Raw genomic sequence first — 14238 nt, 5'->3', positions numbered from 1 at the left:
CTGGTTCACCACTGCCCTCCAAAAGTGCAATACCAGTGGGATGCGTGGGTGGCTCAGTCAATGGAGCTTCTGACTCTTGATTTCAACTTGGGTCATGATCCCAGGGTTGTGAGATCAAGCCCTGCATTGGGGCTCTGTGCTGACAGCACGGAGCCTGCTTGGAATTATTTCTCTTCCTGTCCCCACCCCTGCTCACCTTCTCTCTCTCTCTCTCTCTCTCTCTCTCTCTCTCTCTCTAAGTAAAATAAATAAAAATTATAAAAATAAAACTTTTTTTTTAAATTTTTTTTTTTTTCAACGCTTTTTATTTATTTTTGGGACAGAGAGAGACAGAGCATGAACGGGGGAGGGGCAGAGAGAGAGGGAGACACAGAATCGGAAACAGGCTCCAGGCTCCGAGCCATCAGCCCAGAGCCTGACGCGGGGCTCGAACTCACGGACCGCGAGATCGTGACCTGGCTGAAGTCGGACGCTTAACCGACTGCGCCACCCAGGCGCCCCTAAAACTTTTTTTTTAAAAAAGTGCAGTACCAGCTCCAACCAATGTGACCTTGTTTCTAGGTTCACTATTATGTTCCATTAGTCAAAATTTCCTATTTTTTATGATAATACTATACTGTATTAATTTCAGTCACATTATTCTAGGCCCTGATCTGTGGCGTGTCAGGCCATTTGTTCATTGGGACTATCATGGGATTCTGTTCATCCTGTACATTTTAGGTTCAGCTTGTCAAGTTTCTTGGAAGCTTTTGTTAAAATTTTAATTGGATTTGCATCGATGCCATCAATTTGGGGAGAACTGTCGGAAGGCTTTCCATCCCCATGATGTATCTCTGTTATTTAGATTTTCATTAATGTCTTTTAAAAAGGCTTATAATTTTTTCTCTAGAATTTTGCACATCTTTTGGTAGACTTATTTCTGAGAATCTTCTGTTTGTTATAGCTATTCATGGTGTTTATAATTTTTGTGCTGATGTGTAAAGATTACAAATAATTTTTAAACATGGCTCTTTAATTCAAACACCTTTCTAAACTCTTATTATTCCTAATGATTTGTACATTCATTTCGCATTCTCTCTATATAGACAATCATAGCTTTCATGACTGAAGACAGTTTGTTTCCCTTTTTTTTCTCTTGTCATACATTTATGAATGTAAGTCGTGATAGACATTTTTTTTCTTTTTCCTGATTTCTTTTTCTTCTTCCTGCACAATAAATAATAAATAAAATTTGCTGAGTTTTTGGTAAATATCTTTCATCTGGTTAAGAATGGTCTCCTCTGGGGTGCCTGGGTGACTCAGTTGGTTAAGCCTCTGACTCTTTATTTTGGCTCAGGTCATGATCTCATGGCTCATGAGTTCGAGCCCCATGTCAGGCTCTTTACTGACAGTGCAGAACCTGCCTTGGGACCCTCTCTTTTCCTCTCTCTCTGCCCTCTCTGCTTGTTCTCTCTCTCTCTTTCAAAAATAAATAAAACTTAAAAAATAATAAAAACTTAAAAAATGGCCAAGAGTTCCTGTCATGGAGTTTTTTTCAATTTTTTTTTGTTTGTTTATTGAGATAACCATAAGGCTTTTTTCTTTGAATACATTAATGGAAAAAAATCATATCATAGGTTATGTTTTACCATTACACCAACATTATGTCTCATCCAATTTTTAAATGATGCATTATTGCTGGCTTCAATTTGCTAACAATTTTTGAGAGTGATTGACCTGAATTTTTGTTTTTTAGACATATTTTTAATCGATGTTACGCTAGCCTCATAAATTGAGTTGCTGAGTAATCTTTTTTTGAGTCCCTGGAAGAATTAATCCAAGAGTGAATTATTTGTTTCTTAAAAATTTGGTAAATCTGGCCAGTAGAACCATCTGGGCTTGATATTTCATTTCAGGAAAGATTTTTGACTACTATTTAAATTTTTCTAATGGTTGTTGGATGATTCACATTTTCCAATTTTTTAGCCAGTTTTGGTAAATTTTTATAGTTTATGAATTTTCCTCTTCATTTAAATTTGATAATTTGTTGGCACTTACAGATTTTGAGAAATGTTAAACTGCCCTTGCATTCTGTACAACTTGGCAATAACATATTTTATTTGTATACATTACTGGACTTGGTTTGTTAGTAATTTGTTTAGGATTTTATGTCTGTGTTCATGAGTAAGCTGACCTGTAATTTGTGTTTCTCTTCGTATTCTTGTCATCCTTTGTTATCAATATTATAACTTCTGAAATAGTTTGAGAGTACATTTCTCTATTCTCTGCAAGAGATTATAAAAGACTAGAATGATCTATCTTCTGGAAGATTTTTTTTAGAACTCACCTGTGAAATTATCTAAACTTATTGTTTTCTTTGTAGGAAACATTTTCACTAGTCTTCCAATTTATCTAATTAGATTGTTTTATTTCTTCTTTTTGGCATTTTATATTTTCCTGGGAATCTATTTCACTTCTGTTCTCCAAGTATTGGCATAATCTTTCATTTTTATTTTTTTAAAGTTCATTTATTTTGAGGGAAAGAGAGAGAGAGAGTGAGTGAGGAACAGACAGAGAGAGGGAGAGGGAGAATCCCAAGCAGGCTCTACACCACCAGCATAGAGCACTATGTGGGGCTAGAACCCACGAACCATGAGCTCATGACCTGAGCCAAAGTCAGATGCTTAACCGACTGAGCCACCCAGGTTCCCCTAATCTTTTTTTTTTTTTTTTTTTTGAGAGAGAGTGCACAAGTGGCGGAGGGGCAGAGAGGGAGAGGGAGAAAGAGAAATCCCAAGTAGGTTCTGCACTGTCAGCACAGAGCCCAATGTGGGGCACAGTCTCACGACTGTGAGATCATGACCTCAGCCAAAATCAAGAGTCAGGTGCTTTACTGACTGAGCCAGCCAGGTACCCGTTGGCATAATATTTTTATGGTATGATCTTATTTATCTTTTTAATGTCTGATGGATTTGTGGTATGGTTTTTTTTTAATGTTAGTATTAGTTATCTCTTTTTTCTAGGTAATATTGCCATAGCTTTATTTGCAGCCCCAGTATTGTTTATTTGTGTCTTCTCTCCTGTTTCCTTCATCGGTCTTAGCAGAAATTGTTCTATCTTGTAATTTCTTAAATTGGCCTTTTTTTCATTAACAATTAGCCTTTTAAAAATAAATAATATGTTATGGCTACATATTTCCTTCACTTCACCTTCATCCTTCAGGATTTCGTAAGTAATATTTTCTTTGTAAATCATTTCTAAGAATTTTTATTTAAATGTTATGCATTTATTTTTGATTAGGAAATATGTTAACATCAATCAATTAAAATTTTTTTAATGTTTATTTATTTTAAAGAGAGAGGGACAGAGAGCATGCATGAGCAGGGGAGGAGCAGAGAGAAAGGGAGATAGAGAATCCCAAGCAGGCCCTGAGCTCTGTGCTGACAGCAGAGAGCCTGATGTGGGGCTTGAACCCACAAACCGTGCAGTCATAACCTGAGCTGAAGTCAGACTCTTAAGAGACTGAGCCACGCAGGCACCCCAACATCAATCAATTTAAAAGTCACAAAAATAGATACAATAAAATATCTCCCATGAACCCATGACGGTTGATACTAACCCCCTCATTCCCATTTAAAACAGTACAAATGTGAAAAAAAAAATGTCTTGGGTCTTCTAAGTACTTTAATTTTTATCTTAAATTTGTTTTGAACCATGAATTATTTAAACTGTGTTTAAAACTTTGAAGTATTAGGGGATTATTTTGGTTTTGTTGTTGCTATTTTTGCCAAGGTTCCTAATTTAATTTCTTTTAAATCTTTATTCACTTTTTGAGAGACAGAGACAGAGCGAGCATGAGCAGGGGAGGGACAGAGAGAGAGGGAGACACAGAATCTGAAACAGGCTCCAGGTTCTGAGCTGTCAGCACAGAGCCTGACATGTATTTTAAAAACATTTTTAAATTTATAGAGAAAATTGCGAAGATAGTATAAAGTTTTCCCATATACCTTGCACCCAGTTTCCCCTTTTATTAACATCTTACGTAATATGGTACATTGTTTAAATTACACACCAATGTTGATATGTCATCATTAACTAAAATCCATACCTTATTCAGATTTGCTTAGTTTTTACCTAGTGTCCTTTTTTTGTTACACAATCCCATCTAGAATATCACATTACATTTAGTTGTCTTCTTTCCTTAGTCTCTTCTGCTATGATAGTTTGTCAGATTTTCCTTACTTTTGATAACCTTGACAGTTTTGAGGAACGCCCATTAGGAATTTGTAAAATGCCCTTCATTGTAATTTGGAATACCTCTGCAAGGAAGATTTGTTTCTCCCTATTAGTTAACTTATTAAATAAATCATTTATATGAGTATGTACTCATGGATATTTATTTTATTCTTTGAAATATAATCCAATCCTTTTTTTTTTTTTTCTCAAATTGTTCCAGCTTTGGCCATTGGGAGCTCCTTCAGTTGGTTCTTGTATCTTTAATATACTCTCATCAAGGAGCACTTCCTTAGTACTAGCACAGCAAGATGCTCTGGTTCATCTTATATATTTCCTGCTCACTCTTAGACTCAGTCATTTGTCTAAGGGCCACTGTTTCCTTTTATCAGGGAATGGTACTAGAACCCAGAATCTGAGCGCTTGGTTTATTTGTTGCTACTGGGATGTCATTTACTGAATATATTCTTTTTTTCCCTCACTTTACCTGCTTTTAAGCTTTTCTCTTTGTCTTTTGTGTTCTGCCATTTCATTACCTAGTATACAGATTAGACCCCTCCCTCCCTCCCTCCCTTCCTCCCTTCCTTCCTGCTTTTCCTTCCTTCCTTCCTTCCTTCCTTCCTTCCTTCCTTCCTTCCTTCCTTCCTTTTCTGTCCTGTCTGATATTTATTCTGCTCACTAATTCTGAGGATTCTTATTTTTCCTCAGTTCTGAAAATTCTCATTTTTGCATATCCTTCCTATCTTCTCTTTTCTGTCCCCTCCTTCTAGAACTCCAGACATATATTAGATATTTTTATTTTACCTTCCATAGCTTTAAACAACTCACTTACAGTTATCTTCTGATTATTAATTTGCTGTGTTCTAAGTAATTTATTAAGATCCCTCCTCTGTTTCATTACTTTTTTGCTTTTGCTATGTTTAAACTGCCTTAACTCATCTATTCTTTTATTCAAAAACTTTTTTTGGAAGTTATATTTGATTCTTTCTCAAATATGATAATTTTTGCTTAGTCTCTTGTGACTTACTCACTTTGTGATTCTATCTTTTAAAAACATTTTTTTGTGTTTATTTCTTTATTTTGAGAGAGGGAAAGAGAGAAGGGGAAAGGGGGGAGGGGCAGAGAGACAGGGAGAGAGAGAATCCCAAGCATCCCCCACACTGTCAGTGCAGAGCCCAACAGGGGGCTTGATCTCACGAACCATGAGATCATGACCTGAGCCAATATCAAGAATCAGATGTTTAACCAACTGAGCCACCCAGGCGCCCCTTTAAAATCTTTTTTAATGTTCCATCTTTTGTTTTTTAAAACATTTAATACATGTTATTTTATCTTATTTTTCTGATAATTCTCATATTTGAAGTGCCTGCCAGTGGGAATCTGTTTTTGCTGACTCTTACCGATGGTGTTTTTTCCCTGGATTTAGTAATTTTTAAATTATGAGCTCATTCTTGGTTTACCTTAATTTATGGAAAACTTGGAGACATTAAACTAAAGAAACTTTTTTCCAGAGGGAATTTATTTTAGCATCGGGCGGGAGTAAATAACACTATGGACCTAGAACCACGTTAGTTCTATTCCAGGCCCGCTGACTTAATTCCATGGAATCATGTTCAGCTCCCATATTCCTTGCCCCCAGAAGCTGCAATGCTCATACAGACATTTGTCCTCCAAGATACATTGCCTTTTGAGCATGCTCAGTGCTCACTATCCTATTTTTGACACAGGCAGTTTTATAGTGTGTGATTTTTGTTTTGTTTTTTTCTTTTGGATTTTTCTCTTACTTCCTATGAGCAAAGAAAGAAAACATTGTATTTTGTACAGAATCTAGTTGTTTCATCTCATGAAGGTCTCTCAGAATATCTAATCTGCCAAACTGCCTGAGGTAACCGTCCTAAATCACCAATATTCCTCTCTCTTCCTTGCCTTCATCGTGCATTTAGTTGTTCAGCCCTTTTTTTAATGTTTATTTTTGAGAGAGCACAAGTGGGGGATGGGCAGAAAGAAGGAGAGACACAGATCCCAAGTAGGCTCCGTGCCATCAGCGCAGAGCCTCATGTGGGGCTCGAACCCATGAACCGCGAGATCATTACCTGAGCTGAGATCAAGAGTCGGACGCTTAACCCGCTGCACCACCCAGGTGCCTTCCCCTAACCGTTTCAGTTCTACTTCTAAAATTGTATTCCCATCCATTCCACTCTTTCCACTACTGCTGGCCTTCCCATCTCTGGTGTGTCTAACCCATGATATAAACTGCCTGCAGGTTAGTCTTTCTTAATACAAATTCAGTAGTATTTCTTGACTTACTATCCCCACATACTCCTTTCCAGCACCCAATTTAGGTATCTTACTGGTCCTCCAGTGCCTTGATTTCCAACTCCTGTAGTTTAATGTCTTCAATATCTGCAGCAAATCTCTGTTTTCTGAGTTTCTCCTGTTCCTCTTTGACGTTCTGTTTTTCTTCTTCCATGCAACTCATTCTTTCTTCCTGAAATGTCCTGTATTTATCCCTGTTCCCAAATGGTGCTAATTTCTCTCTTAAGGTACATCTCAGATGCATTCAATTTTATTTAGGTTTTCAGAATTCTTAGCTCAAAGTAAGGGCTCCCTCTTTTGAACTTTTATGGCACATCGTCTTCTCTTATGGCTCTATGGGGTGTGTGTGTGTGTGTATGTGTGTGTGTGTGTGTGTGTGTGTGTGTGTGTGTAGCTTATTTATTATAGTCTAAACTCTATGGGTAAAGATTTTTCTCTAGAAGTCACTTATGGTGGCTTCCACATCATAGATCCTAACAAATGGTAGATTACATATACCTACACATTAAAGAGTAGCACACTGGAAACATTTCAGCTCTTGGTGGTGATTGCTCACAAACTTTCTGTGACGGTACAAAGGTAACCTAATACATTAATAACTGTATTAACGTTGTCTTTATTCCAAGAGCACCTATAGAACAATTCTTGGATTTCCAAGATAGTCCAAATGATTCTTTCTTAACCATGAACATGTTCTCAACTTAGACACATTTTGCTTTCATAAAATGCATTTTTGAATTTTGTTTGGGACCACTTTGATGATAATCCTGGCAATCTATTATCACTTATGAGATGTTTCAACCTCTCACTGCTCTTGCCAGAACTTGTCAGATTCAGAGTGGTTTGAAGAGTCATTAGCTTTCTGGGGCGCCTGGGTGGCTCAGTAGGTTAAGTGTCCTACTTCAGCTCAGATCATGATCTGAGTCATGAGTTCATCATCAGGTCATGAGGTTGAGCCCTGTGTCTGGCTCTCTGCTGTCAGCACAGAACCCGCTTTGGATCCTCTGTCCCCCTCGCTCTCTGCCCCTCCCCCACTCGCACCTGTGCACACGTGCGCTCGCTCTTCTCTTTCAAAAATAAACATTAAAAAAAGAGTCATTAGCTTTCTAAGGAAATTGGTATAAATGTTTGGTGTTTGTCTTTTGGTGACTGGCTTATTTCACTGAGCATAATGTCCTCAAGTTTCATCCGTGCTATAGTATAAGTCAGAATTTCCTTCTTTCTGTAGGCCGAAGAACAATGCGTCGTACATACAGACCCCGTTTTGCTTATCCCCCTATCTGTTGATGGGCATTCAGTTGCTTCCATGTTTTCTGGTCTGTCTGTATGTTTTTAACTGTTAATTGAACTCAGCTCGATTAAAAGTTGTGCTTACGGTGTGTGTCCCCTATAGACAGATAACAACCTTTATTAATTTGTTAAATGTTGTTGTAATTCTCCTGTTCTATATCAGTCAGATGGATGAAGTTTGATAGCTCGTTATTTATAATCGTAAAGAAAAATGAACACGTCTGTTCCAGATTGATCTTGGCAGTTCTGTCACTCTAGTTATCAGCACTTGCTAAGGACTGAAATATTAAATACCCCAGGGAAGCCTTCAGCATTAAGTTCTTTCATTTAATGTTTATTTCTCCCATAATTAGTTGATACGTTTTTCAGTATAGTTTTTCTGTTTGAAAATCGTCATTGGACTAAAGCCAGTGCATATCAATGTGCCAGCAACTTAAAATGCCTTCCTTAAGTTCTCATCACATTCCTAGTCAACTAATAAAAATATACAGAATTACAAAGTGCACCAGTGGCTCGGGTGTGCAGAAACAGGTTCCCGTATACACTGTTGTTCACATTGGAAAATGGACTCAGTGTTTCTGTAGAGCAATTTGGAAAAAAAGCTACAAAGTCATTCTTATCTTTTGACGAAATAATCTTCATAATGTAAACTAAAAGCAAAATAGCATTGTAATGTATCCATAGGTGTCGCATATGTAATAATGACTAATTGGAAATAAGACAAATATCCAAAAATAATATGATTAAGTAAATGACGATATACTGCAATGATGAAATATTAAAGAGCTACTAAGAGTGACAAGTACGTTGGGGCGCCTGGGTGGCGCAGTCGGTTAAGCGTCCAACTTCAGCCAGGTCACGATCTCGCGGTCCGTGAGTTCGAGCCCCGCATCAGGCTCTGGGCTGATGGCTCGGAGCCTGGAGCCTGTTTCCGATGCTGTGTCTCCCTCTCTCTCTGCCCCTCCCCCGTTCATGCTCTGTTTCTCTCTGTCTTAAAAATAAATAAAAAACGTTGAAAAAAAATTAAAAAAAAAAAAAGAAAAGAAAAAAGAGTGACAAGTACACTAATAAATGGAAATGAAGACATAAAGTTAGGTATAGGAAAAGGTGGAACAGCATCTAAACGTGACTATACCATTGAAAATATTTTTATGGGCGTGCCCGGGTGACTCAGTTAAGTGCGTAACTCTTGATTTCAGCTCAGGTCATGACCTCACGGTTTGTGAGATCAAGCCCCCCCAGGGGCTCTGCGCTGACAGCACAGAGTCTGCTGGGGATTCTCTCACGCCCTCTCTCTCTGCCCCTCCCCCACTTACACTTTCTCTCTCTCTCAAAATAAATAAATAAATAAACTTAAAAAAAAAGAAAGTAAATATTTTATGTACATCGACAAAGATTGAAATTCAGTTTGGGGTGGTTTCGGTGGTTTTGGGAAGCTAACTTATTTTGTTCGTTTTTTATTTTTTACAAAGACGTTATGACCCTGTGACTTTGGGATGCAGCTTTGTACTAATCCTGGTGAAAATGAGAAGTTAGGGGTGTGCAGTAAGAATAAATGAACAAAATACAACAAATGTCATTGTCTATAAAAAATTCTTACAACTTTGATACAGTATAGTAGGTGATAAAAACAAAGGCTTTCAAATCAAATCAGTCTGAATTTGGATAAAACCTTTGCAAGTCTGTTTCTCTCAGACTACGTCTTAGTCTGTCCTGGCTACTATAAGAACATACCATGGGCTGGGTGGGTTATAAGCAGCAGACATGCACCTGTCCCATTTCTGGAACCTGGAAGTCGAAGACCAAGGCACCAGCATATTTGTGTTGTAATGAGGACCCTCTTCCTGGTTCATGGCTAGCGCCTTCTCCCTGCGTCCTTACATGGTAGAAGGGGAAAGGGATTTCCGAGTCTCTTTTCAAAAGGCACTAATCCCATTTTATAAAGGCATTAATCATATCCTGAAGGCCCAAGATGACCAATATCCTTAATAGAAGAGGAAAATTTGGACCCAGGGTCACAGACACACAAAGAAGCCATGTGAAGACAGAGCAGAGACTGGAGCGATACGTCTGTAAGCCGAGGAACACCAAAGATCTCCAGCAAACCCCAGAAGCTAGAAGAGAGGCATGGAACAGATTTTTCCCTCTGAGCCTGCAAAAGGAATCCACTCTACCAACACCTTGATTTCAGACTACTAATCTCTAGAACTGTGAGAGAATAGGTGTCTGTTGTATTAAGCCACTCAGTTTATAGTACTTTGTTAATGGCAGCCTCAGGAAACTAATATACCCCGTATGTTTGGGAATTAAGAAACGTACTTCGAAATGGTTTATAAGTCAAAGAAGAAAATAATAATGGAAGTTAAAAATGTTTGAGCTAAATGATAATGAAAATCTCATATTTCTACACCTAAGAGATTAAACGTAAGCAATAGTTGGAGGGATATTTATAGTCTTAAGTTTATAAATCAGAAAAGAAGTAAGTATAAAAATAAATGACTTAAATACTGAAAATAAGAAAATAGGAGGAGGAATATAAAATAAACCCAAGAACGTAGAATGCTAGACATCATGAAATCAGAGCAGACATCATATGAAACAAAAACGAAAATACAAGGGCACCTGGGTGGCTTAGTTTTGGTTAAGCGTCTGACTCTTGATTTCGGTTCAGGTCATGGTTGTGGGACCGAGCCCTGTGTCGGGCTCTACGCTGACAGCATGGAGCCTGTTTGCGACTCTTTCTGTCTCTCTGCCTCTCTGTCTCTCTGTCTCTGCCTCTCTCTCTGCCTCTCCCCTGCTTGTGCACGAGCTCTCTCTCTCTCAAAATAAATGAACTTAAAAAAGCCCGAAAATACAATAGCAAGTACTAGATGAATCTTCGGAACATAATGTTGAATATTGAAAAAGCAAGTTGCAAAGGAATACATATAACATTCCATTTACATAAATATTTGAAGCAAATGAAATGGACTATGTTGTATATGGTAAAATATTCTAGGTAGCATTTATGTCTAAACGAGGAGGGGATGGCATGGGATGGGAGAATAAGGGAAGGAAGGAAGGGAGGAAGGAAGGAAGGAATGAAGGGAACTTTTTTGGTAGATTTATTAACCTTTTGTGATTCTTCTTTTATGATTTTCCTATTCATATCCTCTACCCGTTTTTCATTTTTAAAAATAAGGCTATTGCCGACATGGAAGCCCAAGTTCACAAGTTGAGAGAAGAGCTGATTCATGTGAACTCACAGCGGAAACAGCAGCTGGTGGAACTCGGCCTTCTTCGTGAAGAGGAGAAGCAAAAGGCTGCAAGGGACCACGAGACCGCGGTCTATAAGCTGAAGGCCGAGTCAGAAAAGATGAAGTTGGAGCTGAAGAGGGCTCATGCCGCTGAGACAGACGTGGCACTGGAAAAGGTAAGGCATCCCGCTGGATTCGTACAGATCCCTGGGACCCATGTTTGGATACCACTGCTGCCACCCTTGCATTTGATCTCTCAAAGATGGCAGGCCTAGAACCACTCCCGAAATTTGTAAACTATCCACATGAGCAGTTTCAGTATCTCGCTCTATGTTTAAACACCACGAGAAGAATGCGGGGAGTAGGTTCCCTAACTTTTCCCTTGACGTTCATGGAAGGGATAGTCGGAATATCCCATTTCCGTAGGGATTGAATACACGTGGTGATAGAGCAGTGTAGAACACTGTCCAGTATTGTGCTGAGCAGGGATGCTTGGGCGATAGCCCGAAGTTTTCCTAGGTTAAGACTAGATCTTTGGTAGTTTTTCCAGTAGTTGTTTCTATATTTCACAGTCTTTTGTAATAGCATGACATAAATGATGATGTAGTTTCCCAGACAGATGTTTCAGATTAAGAAAAGTTTCTTTAGAATTATATATTTTTGAAAAAGATGTCAGCATAATGTTCACACATTTGGGGTTGACTTGTATTCCAGGTATAATCTCAAATATTCATTCTTTCAATGTTCTGAAAAAGTGGAAACATTTTAATTGGGTAGTAAATGTGAACTGTTATAAATCATAGCAGCTGTAAATGACCTCTTGAGTTCCTACAGACCCGTCTCTTATCTTGAGATCAAAAAACTTGAATAGGGTAATCTAAGAGTCTTCTAATTCTGCTTATTTTTTTTACCTTTTCTTCTTCATCTTTGAATACTCTGTCTTCACAGAACACACAACACCATTCTAATGCTTCACTGATTTTATTTTTTTAATGTTTATTTACTTTTGAGAGAGAGAGAGAGAGAGAGAGAGACAGAGCGTGAGCGAGGGAGGGGCAGAGAGAGACACACACACAGAATCCAAAGCAGGTTTCAGGCTCTGAGCTGTCAGCACAGAGCCCGACACGGGGCTCAAACTCACGGACTGCGAGATCATGACCTGGGCCGAAGTCGGACGCTTAACCGACGGAGCCACCCAGGTGCCCCTGCTCCACTGATATTACACGGATTGTGACCCTAAGGTGCTTCCCTGATAGTGTCTTAATTTCTCGGGAGCTCGGATTTTATCAGGCTTTGCCCTTGGCAGCATAACCCTGAGCCCAGAAATAAATAGGAACAAGACTCTAAAGAGGCAGAAGGTAGCCTGGCTTCTTAGAGGAATAGCAAGGAGACTGGCGTGGCCAGAAATGGTGACCGAGGAGGAGAAAGGGAAGGAGGTGATGAGGCTAGGGAAGAAACCTCGGGTCCTGTGGGCCTACGTGGGCCCTTGGCAGGGTTTTGCTTTGACTCTCTGAGAGTAAGGAGGCTTTGCAGGTTTTGAGCAGAGGAGGGATGATGCTCTGATTCCCATTTGAGTAGCATCTCTCTGCGCATGCTAAGAACAGACTGAACTGAGGGCACAGAAGGCAGTAGGGACACCAGTGAAAAGTCCATTGCAGGAAGTTTAGACGAGATGACAGAGGCCCGGGCCTGGGCAGTGGCAGCAAAAGTGGTCAAAACTGATGAGATTCGGGTTGGGTTCTGAAAGGGGAACAGACAGTGTCTGCTGTTGGTTCAGACGTGGAGTCAAGAGAGAAAGAGAGGGGCGTATGCTATGGCGCAATCAAGGGCGGTTTCACAGTGACTTGTGGAAGCCAGCGGACCAGTGGAGTTATTTGTTGTTGAAGGAAGAGTAACAGAGCAGGTGGTGGGGCCACTGGGGGCGGGTCCGGGTTGCGATGCCTTTTATACACCTAAGTGAGGAATTTGTGGTAATTCCATCAAGGCAGTACAAAATAAGAATGTTTTGATGCTAAAATATACAGAGTTTCAGGAATTAGAAAGCGTCCTTATTGAGACTGTTTTAGCCCTCTGAAAATAGCAGATCAGTGAGACTGATGGAGAGCGAAAGGGATGTCGGCCCATCCTCTCCGGTGACTCTTACATGCCCCTCCCCTCGCCTTGGTGCCAATCAGCTCTAGCCAACAGCTCAAAGTGCTTCTAAGGAGATGTTCTTAAATGGCACAGGAACCCCTGCACACTGATTTCAGAAAACTGGACGTACCAAAACCAGACTTAAAAACATACAAGCTGGGCCTTAATTTTCTTGCATTATATATTCATATTTCAGATGTTTCTTTTTACTAGAAGATGAACCTTTTCAAGTATAGGTCTACACGTGTTGTAACTAATTAGCAGTTTGCAGATAATAAAGAAAAATAGTAATAGAACCATTAGTGATTCAGTTGGCAAACATTTCTGGAAGATCTTCTGTAACCTAGAAAGGCACATCCCAGGCACTGTGCGGACACATAGAAAAAAGAAACAAAAAAGGTACTGTCCTTAAGGAGATCTGAAAGTAACAGTGGCAGTAAGATATTCACACGTAGAAAAATGACTATAATGCAAGGTGGAGTGTGAATTGGGGGAGATCATTCCTGTTAAGGAAATCAGGGAAGATTCACTGGAAGAGGTGTCACTTTTACCAGATGTAAGGAATCTGTAGGATTTTGACTAGTAGATATGCAAGGGGGGCATTCAAAGCCAGAGGACTTAACAGCAAGACAAACAAAACTGTTTATATGGCATTGAGGTTAATCAAGGGGAGTGGTTAGTGATCAGGCTAAAAGACATTCTAGGATCACTGAGACTCTCCAAAGCCGTGATAGTATTTTAGCTTCATGGGGTAAACGGTGAGGAGCTGCTGAAAGTTTTTAAGCCCTGAAAGTCAGCATTCAAGTGATTCTTGGAAAAATCTTTCTGTCGGTGTTGTTGCAGTGGGAATGCCAATTGGTGGGGACCGGATTAATAACACGGGCAGGAGGTCTCTGTGAGCACGTTAGAAATGCGGGAAGGCTATGAGAGCCTAGTGGTGACAATGGGCTGGAGGGAACATGGCTGAGAATCATCTCAGAGGTGGCATTGATTACACTTGTCAAAGTTACATCCAGCCCTGAATACATGGGGAAGGGAGAAGTCTGGTTGG

General features: G+C 39.5%; 1 protein-coding gene across 8 annotated transcripts in view; it reads left to right on the top strand.

Annotated features, from left to right (window-relative positions):
* CEP112 (centrosomal protein 112) overlaps window positions 1-14238 on the top strand; it is a 420870-nt gene that overhangs the window by 244978 nt on the left and 161654 nt on the right. For all 8 annotated transcript variants that reach the window (XM_047081540.1, XM_047081543.1, XM_047081542.1 and 5 more), the window contains one exon: window positions 11000-11230. In XM_047081540.1, the coding sequence (XP_046937496.1) occupies window positions 11000-11230 (231 nt within the window). The remainder of the gene's footprint in view (window positions 1-10999; window positions 11231-14238) is intronic.

Source organism: Lynx rufus, unplaced genomic scaffold (genome assembly GCF_022079265.1).
Source record: "Lynx rufus isolate CCGP_SWC_20201006 ecotype Redwood Valley unplaced genomic scaffold, mLynRuf1.p SCAF_18, whole genome shotgun sequence".
In the NCBI taxonomy this organism is placed as follows: Eukaryota; Metazoa; Chordata; class Mammalia; order Carnivora; family Felidae; genus Lynx; species Lynx rufus.
Note: the sequence above shows the minus strand (reverse complement) of the source record. Positions and strands in the feature narration are given on the sequence as shown.